The sequence below is a fragment of the Balaenoptera acutorostrata genome, chromosome 13 (assembly GCF_949987535.1).
Source record: "Balaenoptera acutorostrata chromosome 13, mBalAcu1.1, whole genome shotgun sequence".
NCBI classification, from domain to species: domain Eukaryota; kingdom Metazoa; phylum Chordata; class Mammalia; order Artiodactyla; family Balaenopteridae; genus Balaenoptera; species Balaenoptera acutorostrata.
The window spans coordinates 52428053-52454367 of NC_080076.1; the positions used below are offsets into that span (position 1 = coordinate 52428053).

The 26315-nt window shown below is 40.1% G+C and overlaps 1 protein-coding gene across 2 annotated transcripts in view; it reads right to left on the reverse strand.

The window, feature by feature from the left end:
* TTC39C (tetratricopeptide repeat domain 39C) overlaps positions 1 to 26315 on the reverse strand; it is a 109632-nt gene that overhangs the window by 31237 nt on the left and 52080 nt on the right. Inside the window, exons 3-6 of one of the 2 annotated variants that reach the window (XM_057526586.1) lie at positions 24168 to 24296; positions 21692 to 21806; positions 12398 to 12752; positions 10371 to 10539 (exon numbers count right to left, since the gene is read on the reverse strand). In XM_057526586.1, coding sequence (XP_057382569.1) covers positions 10371 to 10539; positions 12398 to 12752; positions 21692 to 21806; positions 24168 to 24296 — 768 coding nt within the window. Of the gene's footprint in view, positions 1 to 10370; positions 10540 to 12397; positions 12753 to 21691; positions 21807 to 24167; positions 24297 to 26315 lie in introns of those variants that run through there. The other variant, XM_028162701.2, reaches the window with a different exon arrangement.

Consider the following 26315-nt stretch of genomic DNA (forward strand, 5'->3'; position numbering starts at 1 on the left):
AAATTAAGAAAACACAAATTTATAAAAATACCACAAATAATAAAAAGTAATACCACATTTACACGTCTGGAAATAGTCATCGTATGTTTAAAAATAAGTGGAAATGAGAAAAAGTAAAATATAAAACTAAGATGAATATAAAAGTAAGTAGATGTATTAAGATTATTGAAGAAATAAGAGAAGTTATTAAAGAATTAATTTCAAAAGGGTACTTAACAATGACTAACCAAAAAATACATTCAAATGTTTAATTACTTTAAGTGACTTGCTTCTCCAAAATGTAGAAAAAATTCTATTAATCAACTCATTTTTTAAAAATATCAGGTTTATTTCTAAAGCCCAAGAATAAGCACTCCTAAATATTTACATTTACATTTATACTAATATTTAAATGTGTTATTTGCTAGTAAGTTACATACACGGTTTATTGTACATATATTACATTTAGAATGTATATATACATGTAACTTATCAGCAAATAAAAGCTCAAAAGAGAACTGGGTTGAGAGAGAAGGCCTGAATCCTAGTTCCTCCTTAATCCAAAATAACTATGTACACATGCACATACTTATTTTATCTGAACCCACGTTTACTATATATATATGACAGGACAGACGTAGGTAAAAAAAAATTATAAAGTAACGGGAGATAGAGTGACATGACTAAATGAAGAGATATTCTCAGAAATGAATAAGAAATATTATAAATATCAATTAAAATTTCCCTATAATATACAGAACCTGACAAACTGAAAGCTGAATATATGTGAAAAACAAGTGGATAAAAATACTAAATAATATATATATTTTAAAGGCAACAGTGATGTACTTATTATATTTAAGATATAAAATCACAACTGTCAAAACCATGTAATATTCATTTTAAAACATCTATAAAAGGTGGAAAATAAAGATATTTCAAAAACAGATTGCATCTGTCTTAAGGATTTAGTTCAATAACAGGAAGAGAAATACCCTTAAATTAATGTTACTATTCCTGAATCCCGTAGGTATCAGAATTAAACCATACCCATCTCCACACGCAAAGAGGTATGAGAAGATAAGAGTTTTTAAAACATCATTTTACAATCTGAAGAAAACAAAATAGTCTATGTGTCCCAGTTTGAGAAGATAAATTTTATTTATGAAAAAATCTATTAAATCTATTAAAAACTGTGTGCATGTTTGAATGTTCAAATTTTCACAATAAAATGTAAAGACAGTTCTCAAAAATGACAGTAATAGTAGAGGGGAAATATATGATAAACATAACTTATGATTACATTATACAATAGAATCTGGGCAAATACCTGAGAAAAATATTTCTTACTCAGAAGTCAGACTTGATTGGATCAACAGTTTATATCCAAAGAAAAAGAGAATATATATTCATATAGAAAATACACACCCTCAGCAACACGTTTTGGAAACATCTCTGAGATATAATTCAAATATCATAAAATCCACACAAAGTACGTATGGTTTTTAGTATATTCACAGAGTAGCACAACAATTACTATAATCTAAGTTTAGAGTATTTCATCACCCCCCAAAAAAACCTTATACCTATTAACAGTTACTCCATACTCTCCCTCACCATCCACAAGTAAGCAATAGCTATTCTCTGCCTCTGTAGATTTGCACACTCTGGAGACTTCATATAAATAAAATCACACAATATATGTTCTTTTGTGACTGGCTTTTTTCACTTAACATGTTTTCAAGGTTCATCCATGGTGTAGCATGTATCAGTACTTCATTCCTTTCCATTGCTAAACATTATTCCATTGTATGGATACACAGTTTTTATCCTTCATCAGTCGATGGACATTTGAGTGGTTTCCGCTTCTTCGCTATTATGAATAATATGGACATATGTTTTCATCTCTCTTGAGTGGAACTTCTGGGTCATATAATCAATCTATGTTTAACGTTTTGAGGAACCACCGAACTGTGTTCCAAAGTGTCTATGCTATTTTATTTTCCCACCAGCAATGAATGAGGGTTTAATTTCTCCACATGCTTGTCTACACTTGTTATTGGGTGGTCTTTATTATAGCTACTCTGGTGGATGTGAAATAGCATCTCACTTTTTTTTTTAAATTAATTAATTAATTAATTTATTTTTGGCTGCATTGGGTCTTCGTTGCTGCGCACGGGCTTCCTCTAGTTGCGGCGAGCGGGGCCTACTCTTCATTGCGGTGCACGGGCTTCTCATTGTGGTGCCTTCTCTTGTTGCAGAGCACGGGCTCTCGGCGCGCGGGCTTCCGTAGTTGTGGCTCGTGGGCTCTAGGGCGCAGGCTCAGTAGTTGTGGCACACAGAAGTCCCCTCACTTGGTTTTGATTCGCATTTCTTCATAATGACTTACGATGCTGAGCATCTTTTCATGTGCTTATTGCATATATTCTTCGGAGAAATGTCTCTTCAAATCTTTTACCTATTTTTTAACTGGGATCAAACCCGGGCCCCCTGCATTGGAGTGTGGAGTCTTAGCCACCGGACCACCAGGGAAGTCCCGTCTTTTCACTTTCTTGATGGTACTTTTTGCAGCACAAAAGTGTTTAATTTTGATGTAATGTTGAAGTTGGCCCTTGAACACTGTTGGAGATAGGGGCACCAACCCTCCACACAGTTGAAAACCCGAACATGATTTATAGCGGTGCCTCCACGTCCATGATTTAATCAATTGTGGATGGTGTAAGCACCGTGGTATTTACTATTTTGTAAAAAATCTGCATATAAGTGAACCTGCTCGGTTCATACCCATGTTATTCAAGAATCGAATGTAGTTCAATTTACTTATTTTTTCTTCTGTCATTGCACCTTTGACATCATGTCTAAGAAAGCATTGCCTAACCCAAGAGCTTTATAGTTTTTAGCTCTTACATTTAGGGTCGATGACCCATTTTGCATTAATTCTTATACATGGTGTGAGGTAAGGGTCCAACTTCATTCTTTTGCATGTGGGTAATTCAGTCGTCCCAAAACCATTTGTTGAAAAGACTATTCTCTGCCCATCGATCTGTCTTGGTGCCCTTGTCAAAAGTCAATTGATCTGTGGATGTAAAGGTTTACTTCTTGACTCTCATTGATCTTTATGTCTATTCTTATGCCAGTACCACACTGCCTTGATTACTTTGTAGTAAGTTTTGAGATTATGAAGTATACATCTTCCAACTTTGCTCCTCCTTTTCAAGATTGTTTCACCTATTCTGGGCTCCTTGAGTTTAGTATCAGTTTGTACATTTCTGCGAAAAGCAAGCTGTGATTCTGATAGGGATTGCACTGAATCTGTAACACAATCAAGGGAGTACTGCCATCTTAACAATATTGAGTGTTCTGATACATAAACACGAGAGGTCTTACTGGTAATGTCTAAGAACTATCTTTAAACTGCTTTAATTTGTATCATCATGGAAATAAAAAAATAAAACTACGCAGTGAGACACTGCTGCTAATACCATGTACAAAATAATGAATGATTATACTCTGGCTCACTATTTCTTGAGTATCATCTCTTATGATTTAGCAAAAGCTACAGAGCTGTTCACACTCTTTGATTCTAATAATGACACCCCTGGAGCTATAGCCAAAGGAAGTAATTCAAGAAAATAAAAGGGAAAAATATGCTAAGATATTTATTGCAGTACTTTCTATCACAGGGAAATACTGGGAAATCATAGGGAAACAACACCTGTTAAATATCCCAATATCCCAACAATGGGAAATATCAAATTAGTAACACAATGGAAATCTAAATAGTTTCCATACCAGTTATTTACAAAAACTATGTTAAAACATGCAAACATTAGATTTGTAAGCAAAACTGCCTGAAGTTTCATATGTGTATATTAAAGATCACAAAACAACTTGAAACAAAACAGCTTAGAATTTAATTATTGCTGGGTTATTTTTATGAAGTTGCTTAACATCTTACAATAAAGTATTATGTATGTGTTTTAAAAAGAGAGGCCCCGCCTTGTCACCTGTAGCATGCAGAAGGACATGCTGTGACAACCCAGTTACTCACATGTGATTCAGCATTAATGTCACTGAGTAGCGGAATCGGTTTAGCAGTATTACTGTCAAGGACACCTAACAATAGATCATGCATTTAACCCCTACCCTTAGGACCAGGGTTAATGTAGGCAAGGGAAAACTCATCCTCTTATGCACATTTAGTGAGCTTAGGGATATAAATCAATGTTAACCTTCTACTTGCTTTTCAACCCAACAACTTGTAAAGATAAGAGTTAAAAGAACAGCAAATGTATTTAACCTATATGGATTTATCACAATGGAAAGTGAAGACAAATATATCCTCCACCTCTCCTACACCATATTAAGCCAATCTCTTATTTTGTGTCCTTCTGAGAATAAATGGTAACCCTATTTCCTGGTGCCTGAAGTAATAAAGAGAACCACATAGGTCGGAAGAGAAGACTACAATTAACAGAACTTCAGGGAATTATTTCTCTTCCTGCATTGCCTTTTTCCTGATCCTATAAACAACAACATTACCTCATGCTGGCAAAGCATGCTGTTCAGATACAAGAGGCAGGCTTGCTCGTCAACAGATGCAGAGAAACGCTGCCACCCAACAGCTCTGATTAGTCAATATGCCCCTGAGATGGGTGCATGGGCACAGGTCTCCCTGGGTTTGGCATTTCTGTGCTGGCCCCTACTCTCCATGACCCCCCGCAGGCCTCCTGCCTCTTGTCTCTGTCTGATAAATTAATCACCAAGGGGATCAACCTTCACCTTTCTGTCCCTGCCACAATCATGAACTGAGGGGCTAAAAAGCAACACAGACCTCCTGCTTACTGTGGGGAACACCAATGAAAAATGTAATTTCATCAATAAAAGTCCAGAGAGAAAGGACTACAGCCTGAAATGATGAGTGGGAGGAAGATCCAGAGCCAGAACACACGCACACTGGGGTCAAAGCGTAAAGGCCTTTCACACAGAACCGTGCAGGTAATGGGAAGTAAGGAGATGGTTGGGACTTCCCTGGTGGCACAGTGGTTAAGAATCCGCCGGCCAATGCAGGGGACACGGGTTCGAGCCCTGGTCCGGGAAGATCCCACATGCCACAGAGCAACTAAGCCCGTGCGCCGCAACTACTGAGCCTGCGCCCTAGAGCCCGCGAGTCACAACTACTGAATGCCTGCGCGCCTAGAGCCCGTGCTCCACAAGAAAAGAAGTCACCGCAATGAGAAGCCCGCGCACCAAAACAAAGAGTAGCCCCCGCTCTCCGCAACTAAAGCCCGTGCCCAGCAATGAAGACCCAACGCAGCCAAAAAATAAATTTATTTTTTAAAAATCACCTCAAAAAAAAAAAAAAAAAAAAAAAAGCAAGGAGATGGAACACCAGGGTGACACAGTAAAGGTCAACCATCAAAGCCATCCCTGCAGACATTATTCATGGGGAAGAGAAACCACATCCTATCACACACCCTGCTCAGAAGCAAGGACCGGGGGGAGAAGTACAAACCAGAGCAGACTGTGCAGTGAGAAGGTGGCATTTATCAGAGAGAACCAACAAGGCAGCTCTGAATACGAGAAAGATGGTATGAAAAGGCCACACACACACACACACACACACACACACACACACACAGGGTAAAGTTCACTAGGACTCCCTCAGTGTGGCCTCAAGGCCTTGTGCACACTCCCACTTGGTCCTCGTGAAGAAGGGCTGTCTCCGCTGTAACTGTGAGGGGCTGTTATAGCACAGGGCCCACCAGGCTGAGCTCAGGGAGCACAGCGGCTCAGCCTTCTCACCTTGCCACTCCGGCAATGAGCACAGACCTCACCAATATCCAGTTCCTTTTTACTTCCTGTAAATTTATTTATTTCATTTCTTTAGAGTCACACTTCTTTAGCCAGCCCATCAGAATTTCAATATCTGATTCGGTACCCTCCTTAGGAGGCCATCCTCTTACACCAGACGTCAAGACATTCTTGCACCATCGTCTTCTGCATCGGTAGCAGAAACAGGTTTAGGTGCCACCAAGAAAAGTAGACAGTCCTTGATAACCAGCTTCCTCTCTTAAAGAAACGCCGTCACTCACACTGATCAATGGACTTCCTGCCAACAGACACATCTGTTCATTTGACAAACACACACTGAGGGCCAGGTCTTGTGCTGGGCCCACTTCTGCTCCTGAGAAGCAAATGTGCGGTTTTGTGATGCCAGCATGCAGGATATTCAGAAAGTATGGGTCCAAGGTAGGAAGATGGTTTCAAAATAAGAGTTCCCAAAGTGCACAAAGCAACTTCATTAGAATATGTCCATCAACTGTCATTCATTCAAATATTTGAGCGTTTAGAGACAGATAAGTAGACTAATATTAAAAATTAGTTTTATAACTAGTCACACCATACAAAGTATGTATGTGAAGCTATGTATACACACAAAACCAAGCATGTGTATCTGTATATTATATACTAAATAGACTGTTAAAACGGGAGGAGAGGGGAGTTGTGCAAATCTGTATTGTTTAGAGAGGAAAAGAGGACTAGAGAGAATTAAAAAGTTTATTAAAATGTAGACTTGTCCCTAATACTTTTAAATAATCAAGAAAAATACTCATTAATCACTTGTATGTTAATGGACTACCACTACCACCACTACTGTAGGTTTAATGGGATGAAAATAAATATAAAATTCAAAATTATAATTATCAATTCATATTTGAAAATGGAGGTTACTATATAACCCTTGGGTCAACTTCCTAACATCTGTGTGCATGATGGAAATTCAGGGAAAAGTAAACATGGGTACTGTACAGCAGCTATAGCCCCTCCAGCTACACACACGCATCTTACCCATCACAAGCCTAGCTCTACTGACAGCTCTCAACACCAAAACAAGTGCTTTCTCCTAAAAAGAGAGCAAATTTGTTAACACTACTTCCCAGGCTTAAGCACTCAGTAAGAATAACAACAACCATCACACCACTACTTGGATAGCGTTTATCACATGCTAAGTGCTGTGTGAACCCATTTATTCCTCACAGCAACATGCTAAGTCACATGGGAAAAGTCAACAGAGACAGGACAGGTAAGGAGGGTAAGACAAGAGGGTGGAGAGGGCCAGAGGTGGGGGTGCTTCAGATACGCAGTGGGGAGAAGCAAAGGTGGTAAAGAAAGAAAACTCTTCCTGCAGTCTGGCCGAGACTCCCAAAGAGCAGAGAAGCTTGGCGTCCTGAGACGCACAAGGACCCCGTGTACCACCGACGGCACAGAACTTCACTGCTATGTCAAGTCAGGCCACAACACCGGGGAATAATGAAGACACGGCCACAAGGGTTATGCAAGTGGCAGGATAGGGGTGGACGTGTTAAAGACCACCCTCCCCTACGGATTCCAAACTGTCCCAAACAATGAAGGGCAAAGTATGTAAAAAACTGTTCATGACACTAAAAGAGAAAGTGGGCACCTGCACATGATTCGAAAATAACAAAGAAAGTGAACACTAACTAGCCCGTGTTGAGCTAGTCACCCTGTATGAGGGCAAGCTTACATGAAAGCAGCTGTTCAAATAACTTTACAGATTCTGAGTCACTGAAGAAGCAAAGTCCGTGTCATATGATGCACCTGCCAAAATTAGAGCCCCAGACCATGTTCCCTGGAGCCTGTCGATAAAAAGATCTCAAGGCGCCCTCTCTCTAACCTAAATGCTCACTGAAAAGAAAAAACGTTTTCTGTAAACAAATTCGTCAACTAAGCCCTGTGTGTTTTCATAAACTGAGTTGGGAGCTTAGAGGCCTTACAAAAAGCCTTTGACGAGACCCATGTCACAGCCTCTCTGAGCAATTCTTCATCAGCAAATGAAGGATGCCACCATCTGATACCTTCCTACATGCTCACCTGGGAAGATTAATGAAATGCCAGTGTTCAGGCACCATGAAGATAATGTCAATAATATCTCAAGTTAGCCCTAAAATTCCGTTATCCTCTAAGACTTCGGGAAGAGCCAAACAGAAACAACTGTCACACTTCACTTGACCCTCAGGCTACAGCTCACCTATCAAGAGCAGTAACAGGTCTTTCAGTCTTTTTTTCTTAAAACCAAGTATCAGTTGGGTAAGCAAGCTGCTCCATGACAAAGGAGTTCTAACAACTACCACCGGCACTCAGATTCCAATGATCTCCCATGAAAGAGACTGAACGTCTGCTGAGAGCTCTCATGGTGACTATTGTACCTCCCCAAACCATGCTTATAAGAATCCTTTGATGGTGCTGTGGCTTCCTCGTTTCTAGAACCATCCCAACGACAATGAATGACCACTCACTGTTAGCCTTCACTCCGTCCCTAATAGGGATGACTTGTGGACAAACTAAAATCATGCCAAATTGAGTTTTGGGGGAATAAATAAGTTATTAATTTTGCTAAAAGTTAAGCATTTTAAAAAAATATTTGTTTATTTATTTGGCTGCACCGGGTCTTAGTTGTGGCATGCAGGATCTTTAGTTGTAGCATGCGGACTTCTTAGTTGTGGCATGCATGCGGGATCTAGTTCCTAGACCAGGGATCGAATCTGGGCCCCCTGCACTGGGAGCGCAGAGTCTTAGCCACTGGACCACCAGGGAAGTCCCAGCATTTTTGTTTTAAAATAAAAAATTAATGAAAATGGAAAGCATAATGAAATATAAATCCTGACTTTTACATTTTTATTTAACAGTTTCAAAACCCAATTGAAAGCATTCATTGATCAAGGGAGTGAGGGGAGAGACGTCTAGTACATGCCTGACGCTCTGGCTCTCACCCCCACTAGGCAAACCTCCTTTGAACACTAAACCTAGTATCGTCGAGTTCAGAGTTATTCCGAATGTCAGTTTCTTAAAGGAAAGGCATTTCACATCTAAGAAAGCACTTACCCTGCACCCAACTTCCATTTCAGAAAAGGTCACTGAAGTGAGAAGGCTGAGCCAATTAAAATTTTCCTTTTACAGGGTTATTTCCTCCTGCACAAACCCTAGGGAGTAGAGAAACCTGAATAGCTTGAACATGCTTCCCTACATGTAGGACCGTAACGCTGAGCTTGTAAGAAAAACACACTAACAGCAGACTGGATTGCACAGGAGATTGATCTATGTTTTTAAGAGAGCAAGAGAAAAAAAGAGCCATGTCACTGAAGGTACGTGAGCCTGAATGCAAAGAAAAACAGTCTCAAAGTAATGAGAAGAAAAATGACTTGGACATGGGTTTAAATAAGTCAGATCCTGGGGAGCTTTCTGTGTTGTGTTTCAGTTGTAAATTATTAGTATAATCTTTAAAATACAATTTCCATAAATAAAGGTAAGGAGTCCTTGGATTTAAGAAGGCACTTCATGAAGGAAAGAAATTATTGGGGAAGTAATACACACTCCACTGCCAACAAAAAATTAGTGAAAGCATCACCTCCTGTGCTCATGAAAGCATTCCTAGGCAAAACTCTTCCAAAGCACTTGTGGGTTTTTTTGGTGGGTGTGCTGAGAATGCCTGGTTAACTGAGGGCAGAGGTTGTTAAACCTCACATTGCTGCACTACTAGCTATTGGTGAGCCTGTGGGTGGTAGACGTCCTAACAGTCACCTTCTTTCATATGCATGATTAATTTCTTACAAAATTTTCATTTTTCTTCAGATTCTCATGCCCTCAAGCAAGCAGACAAAAAAAGAAGTGCAAAGAGAAGCAGAACCCCCTCAAAGGCCAGGGCGTATTGTGTTTCTGGAATGAGACAGCCTGGCCTCACTTGCTGGGTGACCTCGGAGATCACGTGAAGCCCGCTAAGATCCCTGTTTATCTTTCCTGTAAGATGCAGGGGATGATTTTCTATCTCTGTCGAAGGCTTGTTCTGAGGATCAAATGGGATGGTGTGTGTGAAACCTCTGGCACAGGAACTAGCCACATGCATGAAAAAGTAATACCAGCTACTACTATTTCAAAGGCTTTGCTGTCCTTAACATTTCGGGCAATAACTTGTGTATAAATCAACTGTCAGCCAGGATGAACATTTGGAAACAGATTATTAGTAATTCCAGAGAAGGAAAAACAACGTATCTTGTGTTCTTTAACTAAGACGCTCCCCAAGGGCTCCTGTGCCTTCAGCTCAGGGTGCAGCATCTCGTCTCATCAGCGCCAAGGGACCCCGGCCCTGCTCCGCCCACAGCTGCACAACAGAAGGTAACTGACTAACACCCCGGGTTCCTGGAAGAGGCTCCCACAGCAATGATGCAACGCAAGGCACAAAAACAAGATGTTACTCGGCCCTATGACATTCAGGCTCCTTGTGAAACTACCCCCCCCCCGCCACCAAGTGAGAATTATAGATTCAATCAACAGAAGGCTTTATTTTTTAAAAGATGGGGAAGGCACAGTACCTCTAATCGTTGTATGCGTCCCTTGAAAAACATAAAGAGGGAAGAATTTGGATAAGCAGCTTCTTTTTTGAGAAGAATTTCCTTCGCTTCATCCAGGCCTGCTTTGTTATCACTGCCATCCAGGGCAAAAAACGGGCGGACCACAGTGTGATACCAGAGCAGCGCTAATCTGAAGGAAGAGGGAGAGAAACCGTGAGTGACGATGACTTTTCTTACAGTGTTTCCACTCTTTAAAAAAAAAATCAGTGCGTGCTCTTCCAATACACACTCCTTCCAAAAAGCTCACTAGGCAGTCTCTGAAGAAGTAAAATCAGTATCGCTCCCCATCTTAGTGTCATCAGTATTTGGAAAGCCACAACTTCAGAGCACAACATATAAATCAGCATACTCCCATCGGATAAGAGAATAAAGTGACAGAAGCAAGTAGCTCTTCTGAGGCTTCTAGATGGATTGCTGACGGTATCATTTATGTAAATCTCTGAATTCTACACCTTACTCATCAACGTGTAAATTAGAAACAGTAATTGGTTACCATGAATTTACTATCCCTTATAATTACTCTTTGCATTAACTTTTTACAAAGGGAAAATGTTTTCGCTAGTGTTCACAAAAGTTAGAGTGTAAGCCTCAGACTGAATTTAAATATAGGAACCACAGGCAATATTGTACAAAATTGGGTTAAAATAAGTGAAAGGACTGGATGAAGGGCCCTTTCTCTAGCCACTGAGGCTGTTCAATTTGAAAACCAAACAAACAAGTAAGTTACTTAAAATTCTCCCACTTCAAACGTGTCCCTTTCAAAAAAAAAAAAAAGGCCACATTAAACTAAGTAAACAAAATAGATTCACTGGGATCGGCTTTAACAAACAGACAAAAATGTTTAACCAACACAACAAATATTTTTAAGTAAATGTATGCTTCCAGCATGTGCATAAATTTGGTCCTCTTCTGGAGATCAGACTAATTTACATTATTATTAACTGAATTCATTCCTTTCTCAGAAAATATTATTAAAAAAGACAAATTATCACAAGTTACAAATCTGTTAAGTCAAATTAATAAACGACCATTGTGTAATATAATGAGTTTGTGGAGGCATGAATATTTTTGCAATGAAAAATTAATGACCTTTTATTAGCTACCAGCTGGTTAAGAGTTAACATCCAAATTCCTCAATACTGACATAAGCAGAAATACAGCACACTAAGGTTCTCTGTGATACCAAAATCTTTGGAAAAATTCTGATAAGTGGTGTAATGTCAAAGGACATCCAGTATTTGATAAAATTATTCTAACTGCAAATGGTGGTAGATATTTACCAGATTGAAAAAGAATCACATCATTTTTAACTGATGAGGAAATGGGTGAATCCTTGCTCTGGATGGTTATAATGGGTTCTTCACACATTTTGGTTTAAATAATTATCATTTAAGTTTAGTCTGAACAACAATAACTCAATTTAGTTGAACACCACAAACTATCCAAGCCACATATAAGAGACCAATGGACCAACCAGAATCATCAAGGAAAATTACCCAACATGAGGATATAAGAATACAAATTTCAGAATCACAGAAGAGTCTTATGAAATGTATATCCCCTTAAGTCCAAAAATCAGGATTATCAATCTCAGTGACTGGTCAGGGTCACAGAAACTGTTTATAAATCATGATCATTCTGCATGTTTAAAATACAGGACTCAACAAAAAAAATGAATTAAAAAGTTTAAAAAGAAAAGAAAGAAAATGGTCAAGAGGGACTTTCCACAAAAATAAATAAGTGAATAAATAAAAATAAAATAAAATACAGGACTCATGAGACTTAAGAACAGTGCTCTGGTCTCTAAAGTCAACTTATAAACACCACCAAAAGCATGGTCCTTGGCATTGCACTAAAAGACAGAAAGGCATGGCAGCATGTCAACCAACCAAGCATTTTACCTGAAGTTTCCTATAAAGGTTTTGATTGTCGTTCACTTACTTTCAACACTATATTATCTACCAAAGCATTGCAATATAGCTACTCACGTAGCTAAAGGGGCCTTCATGTCCTTACTTTCGCTTGCATACATCAGTGAAGAAAGCCCCTGTAGGCGGTCTCCAGGAAAACCCAGCAGGTTGATGATTTTGAGCAGGTTTGGGGGCACCATGGATATGCAAAGGTGAAAAAGGCCATATCCAAAGCTCACAGCACCTTTCAGTCTGTTTAGAGACTCCTCAGACACCCCTTCAGCCACAATGTGATTATCATTTGCAGCATCAGAAGTCAAGGGCTCTTCCATTAGCTTCTTCTGATACAGCTCCTGGAGGGCATTGATGTCCAAATAGCATTTATTGTAAATCTTCCAGGCTTTCCTAAGGATCCACCCACCTTTTATATATGCTATAAAGAGAAGGAGAGAAAAGCATGAAAAAATAAGTATTCAAAATAATTTTCCTATGTTAATAAAGATATTGAAGAATGACCTGAAAAAACAAAATTTTAAAAAACAATAAAAATTATTATCCATCATGAAACCTTCTGTTCTTCATATGGCTTAAATTCCTTATTTGTTGTCTGTTTCCCTTTACTAGTCTGGATGACCACTTGGCAAGAACCATGTATTATTTTGTTCGTTGTATCGAGCTCCTCACGCTGAGGTGAGGGCATAGCATCTAATACCTGCTGAATGAATGAATGAATGAATGCAAGCATCATTAGAATCTGACTTTTTTCCCACGTATTCTGTGAAACCCTCTACCACATCCCTGAACTACCTGAACCATGGCGCTTTCCGGATAAAACTCTTAAATTTGCGTACCTTGTGTTTCATCCCTCCTCAAGAGCAACTTCTAAATCTAAATTTGCTGCTAAATTTATACCCAAGAAAAGCATGGCAACTTGCCAAAAAATAAAACAAGCAAAACAAAACAGATTAATTAATATTTATTGGGTGAACAAATGGCCAGTTTATTAACAAAAAAGTCATTAGCGTTAAATGCAAAAATGCAAAGAATCCCCAATGCATCTCTATTCAATGCCTATTAGTGGCTTAACCGCACCTAGCTAGGCTGGGCTTTATCTGGTGTATGACAATGGAGCTCCCCCACTGCCCAGCCTAGAGAGCTCCAGTGAAGGAGGGTGGCAAAGCAGAAACTATTCACACCACAGGGTGAAAATCTGTTGTTTTTAAAGCCACTTCCTTTATTTCCCGTTAGGCCAATTTTCTTAACACAGCCACCTTGAGAATGTGTCCCACAAAGGCAAAGGTAGGGATAAACCTGGGATTTACCCTGCACCACGCCCCACTGGCCCCTCTCAAGTCTGAGTCCTGCCTCACCCTCTCCTGCAAACATCTTTCCCCTCTGATGAGGAAGGGAAGCGGGGGGGTCGATAGATCTGTGCTTGTCTGAGTGCATCACCACCACATATCTGGGGAAAAGGTCCTCCACAGGGAGTTTTCTGTAAAATAGTTCTCTAGTAACTATAGAGGAGAGCTTGTCCACTTGGCACCGTTACCAATATGGTACCGATACTCTGACCTCAAAGCACAACAGAAGACAACATGAACTGTGTACTAGGCTTCCAGGCCCTTTAGAACAGCAGGGAAAGACCTTTTTTAAGTTATTTTTGAATGACATAAAATATATAACATTAAATCTGATTTATAAAAGTCCAATCCCTGAATTGAAAGTGATCTAAGATTATATGGCATGTGCAGAAAAGAATTAACATAGCAGGCCTGTTGCTCTCCTTTGAAAGGCCTGTTTACAAGGTTGGTCCTTGGCTGGTATCTGGGAACTTGGATTTGGGAGGGGTCCCATCATTCCCAGAACCGGTAAGAGGGGCTCACTGTGCCTACAGCATGAACAATGTTTTATGCGGACACCTGCTTTCCTTCCGGAAGTTTGGGTATGCACCAGGCGGGGGGGTGCCTACATGGTCAGTCCCCAGTAAAAACTACGGATGCTGAGTCACTAACCAGCTTCCCCAGTTGGTTACATTTCACAGGTGTCGTTATAATTCCCTGCCAGGAGAATCATGCGCATCCTATGTGGCTCTTCTGGGAGAGGACCCTGGGAAGCTTGGGACTAACTTTTTCTGGTCTTCATCCCTGTGCCTTTTCCCTTTTCTAATTTTGCTTTGTATCCTTTCACTGCAACAAATCATAGCCATGAGTATGACTATCTTCTGAGTCCTCCTAATCACTGGTCTTGGGGACCCCTGATCCATTAACTCAAGCTACTACCTTAATTAAAGTATCGATTTTCTGGCAAACGATGACCGTATCTCCTACGGGATCACAATTGAAAACACAACCATCCCACAAGTTCTGGGTGATGAATGTCCTGTAGTCTAAGTGCACTGAAAAGATTGCTATATGACAGGATGAAGAAGTAAAATAAACCAGTCTACAAAAGCTTTGTTTGGGGGGGGGGGGGCGGGGCGGTACTATTTTGTATAATTTATTGTTATAAAAGTAATACATATCTGAAACAATTTATTTTTATTCAGTTCAATTTAACAAAAATATTTACTGTGCTAATATTACTTTTAGGCACTGTTCTAGGAGAATCAAAGAGAAATAAGACATAGATCCTGCCTTTAAGAGGCGCAATGACTTTTTCCCTCCTAAATGGAAGTATTGTGGGAAAAAGAGAGGTTTGAGAAAACCTTGACACTTCTTTGTATGCTAGCAAAGTGTTTAGGTTAATCCAATATGCCCACAGACAAGAAAGGTGACTCTCACTTATGATCCAAAAAGCCAAAGATTGAATAGAAAAACAGAAAAAGACCAAGAAACTAAATACATAGTCCTGAGAACACAAAAGCAATTGAATCTAATTGAAAAGAAATAATAATTGGCTACGGATAAAAAATGAAATAAAAAGAGGAAAAGTAAAATTGCAAAACCCTAAAAATGTCAAGGAGCTACTAAGTTCCTATCATGTGCCTAGGACTGTGCTTGGCACCTGAGGGACACAAATGAACTATAAGACATAAATCTCAGCCCTCCAAATGCCCAATAAAATTAGAAAATAAAAGTGAAAAAAATGTGTGTAACATAAGACTATATATGCATATGTTTATTTATATGGTCCACTGGGTCATACATAGAAAAATGAAAACAATGTTGAGATAATGAGTGAATTGCCCTTTCTTTATTTCCTTTTTGACAGTCAATTGTTTTCTATGTAATAAGCACATACATAAATTTAAAAGTGCAAAAGAAGTATTGCAGGATTTCAGTAGAAAACTTTACTCCCTCCTGTCCCCAAGCCTAACTGGAAATTTAGAGGGAAAAAATTAACTCCATTTTATCCTGTATTTTCCAGGCTACTGTCACTTTATTGAGGAAGCACTTAGGGAAACGCAGCATTCCAGGCGAGAGCAACAGGAATGTAAGTAGGAAGGGACAGATGGAAAGCTGTTCAGAGGCAGAGTGAATCAGGGGACAAGCTGGGCCAAGGATGGGTGCAGGGATGATGCACCCAGTGGTATCCAGCTAAGGGAAGGACGCCTGCTCGGGAGAAGCAGGGGCTCCCTAAGATTGGAGTTAAAGGGACTAGTGTTAGGGAAACAAGCTGCAGCAATCCAGATCTCAGGTGAAGAGTTACAGAAAAGAATGGCAGCAATGGAAGCAAACATAAAAATCCATTCATGCCGACTGTTTCGAACTCAATTAACAAAATGAAAAGAAAACCAACATGGTAAAAACCCATTTTTACAGAATAAAAATGAAATTAATTCAACATCTTTAATTTCTTGCCTAAGATAAGAGCTTAGATGTTAACATTTATTTTAAAAGCACATGTTCAAGTCTACAGTAACAAGCTTTAAAGCCCTGAACTTGAGCCGGGTAAATAGAACTCAAAGTTTTGACTAATCGAAAATTAGAAACTGAGATGTGTGCAAAGTTAGGACCTAGAGAGAAGCAGATTTTGTTTTCACCACTTTTTAAGTTCAGCTCTGCACTGAAACAGGTCCCAGGACTCGCCCTACTCCAGGTTCCCAGTGCGGTGACCGAAACATCTGAGCGCAGCCAGACTCCGACGGGAGGAGCCGAGGCTGCGTGAGGACCGGGTGGAGAAGCTGCGCTCCGGGCCCACAGCACCGCGGCCCCAGTGGGAGGGACACTCAGTCAGCTGATGCCCAGCAAGGCGGCCAGCAGCAGTCTCTGCCCAACAAGCAGAGAGAACAGGTGAACACAGGGCCCCTTAATCTGCACTGGCTTTCATAGGCTCCTCCGAAACGTCAGACATTAAAACATTCAACCACTGTGACTGCGTCCCCGGAGGACTGCACAGAGAGCAGAAAACCACAGACCGTCCGCCCTCCCCTGTCAGGGACAGCCTCAACCAGCCAGAGATGCAGGAGAGCTGGGAAACCCTGTCCCCATAACGGGGGTGGGAGTCCTCCCCTAGAAAGGGCAAGAGTCGTCTGCAAAATGAAAATATCAAGTTACAACTAAATGGATCCTGGAATAAATTTTGTAAATTATTATTATTATTATTTTTTTAAGCAGGGATTGTGTCTGGTGAGAGGCCCTACCATAGCATTGTCTGTTTGCTTGTCCTGGATGAGGCTGGTTAGTCCTATAATGGAAGGGAAGTTCAGCCTTGCCTTCCCTGTGACCCACATAACAGACTTCGGAAGAAAAAAAAAAAGATGATTTAGTTTTCACTAGTCAGCCCACCTCCTCATTATTACCTTTACCCCCAGTCAACAGACTTCTGATAGACTCACTTCTCCAATCCCAACTATTCTTGGGGCTTCCTAGGGCTCAGTATCATGCATCTCATTCCTGAATGACGTCACCCTTCCTCCATCCCTCTCTTTAATTCACATTTATATACCCACCATGTGTTAGGCAAAGGCAGCATATCGGGTGCCAGGGACACAGAGAAGACAACGGACTTCCATTCTCTACAACCCTGCTCAGGTTCAGGATCAGGGATCCTTGACCTTCCCAGCAGAGTTTAGGAATTGCTCATTCCTTGTGCAACCTCTCCGACTAACTTATATGTCTAATGTCTAGTGGTGAAAGTATCACCCTGAATGAGAATTTATTTAGTCCTCTTTCTCCCCCACTAAACCGTCAGTGCCCTCAGGGCAAGAGCTACATCTCATTCATCTCTAGACCATTAGCATCTACCACCTTCCAGAATCTGACACATAGTAAGTGCTCAATAAATGTGGAGGAAAAAAAAAAGATAGATAGCAGGTAGACACAGTCCCTGCCCTCAAGAAGTTTCCCATCTGTTACTGTGGGCAGACATGTAAATACACATGTGTACAGTTGTGTGACGACTGCTCTAACTGGCTATGGACAGGGTCCAAGCAGAGTAACAGAGGCCGTATGATGAAGTCAGTGAGGAAGGAGAACATGAAGGGGGTAGACCCAGGCTGCACCCGGGGAGGCACAAGAGAAAGACAAAAGGGGTTCCAAACTGAGAGGACGGCGCACACCAAGGCCCGAGGCGGCAGGGCCTCAGAGACCTGCAATCAGCCCTGCCGAGCCAGAGGCGGTGGCGGCAAGGTAGGGGGCAGGTTCTTCCATGCCACCCGAGGAAGGAATCTGCACTATTCCTTGTAGGCGATGCTGCAGAACAGCTAAGTGTCTCAAGCACAGGTGTAACAAGGTTTAGAAAGAGCACTCCAGGGGCATCGTAGAGAATGTGGCCTGGAGAAGCATCCGGGCCTGGAGAAGCATCCGGGCCAAAAGCAGGCTGTTCTACTCTCCGGGGGGCTCATTCCATAGGACGGAAGGCGCATGTGCGCACGGGGCCTGAGGGACAAGGCCCTGAGAACCTTGGGTTTCTGGGCCATTGGGAGGCTGGTGGTTCATGTGACCAAATGAAGGTGAAGGGAAGACTGTGAATGCTAGAAATTCAGATATGAAATAAGAAGCCCACAGCTCAGGTCCTGGTTCTGTCATCACTGTGTAAACTGTTCAACCTCAAACAAATCATCCAGCCTCAACGGCCTCACCTGTGAAACGAGGCAAGCAATCTCATTTGAGGAAAATTTACTGAGCGTATGTTATGCCAAGAATAGTAAGACGTGGGGCCGATCTTCAAGCCCAAAGGAAATACAGGAAACACAAACAAGGTGGCAAAGGCCATCAAGTCGGTTTAAAAATAAGTACTTTTGTTACGAAAGTAATTCATATGTGCTCACGGCAAAAAACAACAACAACAAAGGCCTTTGGATAATAGAGTAAATTAAAAAGTAGTATAGGAGGGACTTTCCTGGTGGTCCAGTGATAAAGAACCCACCTTCCAATGCAGGGTACACGGGTTCGATCCCTGGTCTGGAAACTAAGATCCCACATGCCGTGGGGCAACTAAGCCCTCATGCCCCAACTATTGAGCTCACGCACCTCAACGAGAGCCCGTGCACCACAACTACTGAGCCCACCCACCCTGAAGCCTGCACACCACAACTAGAGAAGAGAAGAGGAACAAAAAACCCACACGCCGCAACTAGAGAGAAGCCCACGCATCACAACGAAGAGCCCAAGCACCACAGTGAAAGATCCCGCATGCCTCAACCAAAAAGAAATGCAGCCAGAAATAAATAAATAAAATAAATAAGTAATAAATAAATCTTTAAAAAAATAGTATAGGAAAATAGAGAGGATGGGGTAATTCACTATAAAGAAATTCAAATGAGACAAAGTACAGGAGCTCTTTCAAAAGTCAGAAGCACTAACAAATTCACACAGACTCACTCCTACCTGGAGCTCAGGTGAGTGTGTACCCACACCCACTTCTGGGCCACCTGATCAAGGGGTGGGGGAGGACCACCTACAACAAATATCTCCAAGGAGGGGTTGTTCCAAAACAATTATCCATCAACAAAGTTTAAGAAACGGGTCCCAACAAAGAGTAAGTTTTTCGTAGTTTTATAACCTAGAGGATTTCTGAAAGGCAAATGAAGCACATTTTTAGTTATGTTTGTTTGTTTGAGACAAATACTGAGCTATTCATTAAGCAAATGACCACTACATGTGTTTATTAGAACCTGAGGTTTTCATGTCTGTCAATTTCCTTTCACTATCCATATTACATTCAATAAATTATACGGCATCAGGAAGAACCAAGAGTGCTGTTAAAAATCTATGATATGTAGGGCTTCCCTGGTGGCGCAGTGGTTGAGAATCTGCCTGCCAATGCAGGGGACACGGGTTCGAGCCCTGGTCTGGGAAGATCCCACATGCCGCGGAGCGACTAGGCCCGTGAGCCACAGCTACTGAGCCTGCATGTCTGGAGCCTGTGCTCCGCAACAAGAGAGGCTGCGACAGTGAGAGGCCTGCGCACCGTGATGAAGAGTGGCCCCCGCTTGCCACAACTAGAGAAAGCCCTCGCACAGAAACGAAGACCCAACACAGCCATAAATAAATAAATAATAAATAAATAAATAAATAAATAAATAAATAAATAAAATTTAAAAAAAAAAATGAAGTTCAGCTTCACTAAAACAACAACAGAAAACAGAGCGAAGAGCACGGGAATGTCCGAGAGAAACTGGTTAAATACATTATGGCACCTTCACATGATAAACTAATGCTTTTAAAATTATAGTTTGAAACTCTGAGCTATAGGAAAAATATGTGAATTATAATCTAAAAGGGAAAAGTAGGATACAAAACATCACAGATTCAATTTTTTAAAGAAAGAGAAAGATTAAAAACAGAACACTTGCAATAAAGAGTGATTTTCTCCAAGCAGTGAGATTAGAAATGACTTGCTTTTTCACTATTTTATATTTTCCAAATTTTCTAAAGCAATTATTTAGTAATTTTACAATCAGAGTAATTTTAAAAATAAATAGTACTAACTGATGATTCTGAATTTCATGAGGGCAGGGACCATGGCCTGGGTTTGCTCATGCAACACAGTGCTGAGCATTGTATGTGCTCTATCATTATTTGTTGAATGGACCCATGAATGAACATGTGAAGGACAGATTAATATAAAGTTTCCCCGACATCCTTTACCCTGATTCCCCAAACATTTTACTACATTTGATTTATCCTTTTCTCTCAACAGATATTTTCTTAATGGCTAAAATGAGGTCCTTAGAAAAGTCCTTGAGCCTCAGGAAAAAGTAGTCCAAGATCACAGAAAACACCAGAGCTCCCGTCTTGACCAAAGAGGTCCAGTTCCTCCCGTTGCTCTTTTACATATACGTGAGCGTGCCACTCCAGATGGGGGATTTTACATCACTGTGTTATAGAAAATTCACATGAGCTTTGAGCCCTCAACCATATAAGTAAGATAGTTATTGGGAGAGTCCTGAGATGAGACTTAAAGAGAAAAAAAAAATTGGATCAAAAGGAAAAGGCCATAGTACAACCATAAAACACATTTTAAAAGAAGATACTTACTAGGAAGCCCACATTTTGGAGGTCACAATAAAAGTTAATTCTACTTCTGACTTGAGCCAAAGAGAAGAAACAAAGCAGCCTCAAGTATGAGATGGAGACAGAGAGAGACAAGAAAGAAAGAAAAGGGACAGGAAAATTGGCTGCCGGTAATCCAGAAAGAAAAGTGTATGTTATCACTTAGCGGCAACATACCCTTTTTCGTCTCAGGTTTGGAAGAAAATGCTTTTCTCATTGTGAATTTTAGTCAATTTCCTTTTTGAATTTTCACTCTTTCAAGTAAATCCTATCTACCAAAGAGGCAGGTTTCTGCCATCAGCATCAGAGACATAAAACCACATTAAAGGAAGAATTAGTGTCAAAGTTAATCTTACAGCAAGCTCTGAGAACCTCAATTCCAGTCTATGCCACTCAAGATATTAAAGCTACAAAATCCTGGAAAACATTTGTCTTGGGCAAACTAAGTAAGAAATCAGTTTATATTCCTCATTAAGGGTTGTTAAAATGTAGGTCATTCAAGTATGTTAGGAAGTCTCTAGTACGCACTCAGGCCTTCAATAACAATTTTCTGAGTAACTTAAACTGGTTATATTTCACTTTAAAGGGTTATTATCACAACTCGATTCCCACAAAGAAGAAAAAAAAAAAACCATCAATCTATCAATCTGTCTAAGGCACTGGTAATATCTCTAAGTATGACAGACTATCTGGATACAAGAGGACGAAACAGATTTTGGAATTAAAACGTCTCTACTAAACCCACATTAAGCACATGTGGTTTCAATTTCTCAAGTAATAAATCAGGATCACGCCCCAAAGAGATGCCACATGTTTTCAAAGACTGAAATACGAGGTGTTCTTAATAAATAAATAAATTAATTAATTAACAAAAGGTATTACCAATTGTGTCCACTGAATAGCAAAAGCCATTAAAAACAATGCTTCAGCATACCTGACAATTCTTGCTTTACAAATGAGAGCACAGCCAAGTAAACTTGACAGTCAGCTATGATTATCTGCCTCTGAAGCCGATCAACCATAGAAGGGGTGGATTTTCGGACATCAACCTGTTTGGTGGGAAGAAAGTACACACCGATAAATCACACCCAAGAACAATATTCCTTCCAAACAACTATTACTTTATTGTGCAAAATAATTTCATGCAGGGAGTGTGAAACAGCAGTTGCTGAAATCCAAGACCAAATTTACACTCTGAGCCTGGTAGTTCTATCCTCCCGCATTAAGTCCAGCTTTATTTTGTTAACAATACATTGATGAAGAGGCTTGTAACTCAAAGACAAATACTCTAAATGACAGAAACTGAGTTCATGGGAAACATGAAAGCCGACACACAACTTCAGAGTTTTACCTTTCTGAAAACAACATAAGTTCTTACTTATCCAAAATAAAAAATCACTGAAGGTACAAAACATTGCCCCAGGTAAACAACCTGAAATGCCACTTTGCAGCCATCTGCCTTCAGGAAGGACCGATAGTATTAGGGTTCATTCCTTTGGTGCACGCAACCGAGATGTGAGGGTTGGAAACTGATTACATGTTAGTTAAGGAGAAAACACCCTGGAATTAAAAATTATCTTTGAATGAATCACAAATTGAACTTGAAATTTAAGTCATAATCTCTAAAGGTGACTACCTCTATAAAATATGAAAAAGTAAAACCAAAAAACCCTACTTTTTAATAAGATTTTGGTTTTCATCGTAAAGAATGCTAAATGAAGAAAATTCGCTCTGAAATAAAACAGTGCATTCTTAAACTTGAACAAAATAGGTTAGTTTTCATATGCTTTCACAGTGATATAAGAAATGATACGATTTTTCCAAATATGACAAAAGTATACATAATATACATGACAAAATGGCTGGCTTCTCTTTTTTCTAGATTAGCAGAATTCACCATGGTCACTCTTGTTCCTGATCTAGTTCCAGCACCCATTACCCTATTTGCTTAAGCAAATGTCAATCTATTGATGCTTCTGTTTTCTCTGCTTGTAATAACATCTACTCTGCAAGGCTGTTGGAAGGGCTAATGAGATACTGTAGGTGAAAATGCTTTTTAAGCAAGGACCCATTACAAATGTTGATTATTAACGTATGTGCTGGGCCTGGTACTAGATACTGAGCACAGACATGTAAATTAGCTTACAGTCTAATGAGGGAACGCTGACGACCATGTAATGCAGAAAATGCTCTGAAGGATGAAGTACAAGGAACTATGGGAACCTGTAGGAGACACACTAATAGGCTTGGGGGCTCAGACAAGAGTCTCTAGAGAAAATGACATCTAGGAAGAACTAAAGAATGGATATGAACCAGGTCAAGAGGCAGACGAATGTTCCAGGCAGAGGAGAAGTCAATGACAAGTCAGCCACATTAAGGAGTTTGGATTTTAGTGCAATGGCAGTGGTAGGGGGCGGGGACACTGAAAATGAAATCAGCGATGTATAATTTGCTGATTTATATTTATATTATATTTATATTTATAATATATAATATTAAATTTATATTTATATTATACATCAGCGATGTATAATACATCTTAGTGACTGTATTTTGGAGAAGAATTACAGAACAGTGAGACTGGAGGCAGAAACGCCAGTGAGGGTTTGTCTTAGGCAAGTGGAGATAGTGGCTGGCCCAGGGCATTGGCAGGGAAAGTAGATGAATTCAGGACGTATTTAACAAAGAGTCAACAGGACTTGGTCACTGACTGATGTGCAGTTTGGAGAAACGAGAAATCAAGGAGAACTGTGGTGTTCTCTCCTTCTAGAGTGTCAGGAGACAGTAATCTGGGCCCATCAGTGGCTTCCTTATGGCGGACACCATAAGCAAGAGCAGAGGTGAAGCCACCTGGAGTGAACATAAAGGAGCAGAAATGACAGGTGGCTTTTGCTGACTGTAACCGACAGACTGATTTGTCAACTAAACAAGTGACACATGTGACTCCCCTGGGTGCTCCAGAAACATCAGAGATAGGAGGATGCCTCTCAAAGTCTAGAACTTTTGCACTGAAAGGTGCAAGAAAAATCAGGAAAAGTGGATTATGATATCATTGTGACTTTATTTATAACCAAAGGCTGGGGTGCCCTGGGCTTTAAAAGGAGGTAACAGCTAAATTCCTGAATTATGCCAATGCAACATATCTGAAATACATATATGAAAGCCTACAAAAGCCCTTGCAGCATGGTCCACTGTGGAAGAAGATAATTTTAGGATACCAAAAGAACATGCACTGAAAAGCTCTAATGATTAAAGGGGGTTCTATTGCTTTAAGAAACATGCTTTACATAATCAAAAGCTGTAAGAAACATTTAGTGCTTTAGCCATGTTCTAAACACCAAAAACCAAGTAAATAAACAATGTTCTAAGTAAGCAGCACATAGTTCATAACTTAAAGACATAGTACTTACATTCTTCTTAATTTTATTCTTGATTGTTTCAATTACTCCAATCTCTTCACTTTCACACAGCTTTTCTGTGGTTTTTAAGTCATCACATGCCAACTGCATTTTTTCTTCCTCAAATGTCATCATGGCATTCTTCCAAGAAAGAAATAAGGAAAGAATGAATCAGTAAGTATCTGAAAATTTAGGCCAATTTATTACAACACAACTCCAAACTAGGGGGAAAAACCATCTAAATGATTTATTGCCAGTAAAAGAATCAGAATGTTACAGCATACCCTATTCATTAAAAAAAAAAACCTATAATCTCAATATGAAATAAGAACATACCTCTATTACACCAGCATGAAAAAATGTATGGTAACAAATGTCCTTGCAATTACTGTTCTACATTTTTTTGTTATTAAACACAGTAACAAAAAAAATTATACAATTTCTGACTGGTCCACTTAATTCAGTTTTTAGAACACAGCCTCACTGAAAGCACTTTCTACCCACGCATGGATCCCTGGGTTCATCAAGGACAGCACAAAACGCTAATGAAACATCAGCTAGTAGGTACTACTTTGAAAATTATCAATCGTTTCAGGGACAGCAATTCCAATGGGCTCACTTGTAAGGAACCCATTTTTTATTGTCCCCAGTGAAAACTTCCACTGACAGCTTGTTTCCAAGCACCTGATCCTGGTAGATTTTTTCAGGTCACATTTGACTGGTAGGAATGATCCCTTGCTTTGTGACCACCTAGAGGGGTGGGATAGGGAGGGTGGGAGGGAGATGCAAGAGGGAGGGGATACGGGGATATATGTATACGTATAGCTGATTCACTTTGTTATAAAGCAGAAACTAACACACCATTGTAAAGCAATTATACTCCAGTAAAGATGTTAAAAAAAAAAAAAAAAAAAGATCCCTTCTCTGCTGAAAACCTGCTACTTTCTCCCAGAAGAACTGAGGTTTCTGAGATGAACGGGCTACAAGGGCAGAGACAGGACACCAGGTTCTTGGAAGGACCTAATTAAAAGCACCCAATTTTCTACATTGCCCAATTTATTTTAAAACCTAACTGCAGGGCTTCCCTGGTGGCGCAGTGGTTGAGAATCTGCCTGCTAATGCAGGGGACGCAGGTTCGAGCCCTGGTCTGGGAAGATCCCACATGCCACAGACCAGCTGGGCCCGTGAGCCACAACTACTGAGCCTGCGCGTCTGGAGCCTGTGCCCCACAACGGGAGGGGCCGCGATAGTGAAAGGCCCGCGCACCGCGATGAAGAGCGGTCCCTGCACCGCGATGAAGAGTGGCCCCCACTTGCCGTAACTAGAGAAAGCCCTCGCACGAACCGAAGACCCAACACAGCCAAAAATAAAGAAATAAATAAATAAATTAGCTATAAAACCTAACTGCAACCTATTCTCTCAATTCCTAAATATTAATATTCAAAAATGTAAAAGTAACCGATAAACTTTAAATCTGCAAATTTAACTTATCTTCCAGTCCACATTTATTCAATAATTTTAAAGCAAACCTTTATTATCCAAAGTCTGACTTTTTTTTTCTTTTCAACTCTAATGCAGTTTTAATTTTTCGAAAGGTCTTTCAATTATATTTTTATTTTAAAAAGGATTTTGGTTGGAAAAAATATAATGCTCTAGAAGATATAAGCATTTAATCTTTAAAATTAGGGAAGGATAATAAACCTACCTAAGGAGACAAAAGACCTGTATGCAGAAAATTATAGGACACTGATGAAAGAAATTAAAGATGATACAAATAGATGGAGAGATATACCATGTTCTTGGATTGGAAGAATCAACATTGTGAAAATGACTCTACTACCCAAAGCAATCTACAGATTCAATGCAATCCCTATCAAACTACCACAGGCATTTTTCACAGAACTAGAACAAAAAATTTCACAATTTGTATGGAGACACAAAAGACCCCGAATAGCCAAAGCAATCTTGAGAACGAAAAATGGAGCTGGAGGAATCAGGCTCCCTGACTTCAGACTATATTACAAAGCTACAGTAATCAAGACAGTTTGGTACTGGCACAAAAACAGAAATATAGATCAATAGAACAGGATAGAAAGCCCAGAGATAAACCCACGCACATATGGTCACCTTATCTTTGATAAAGGAGGCAAGCATATACAG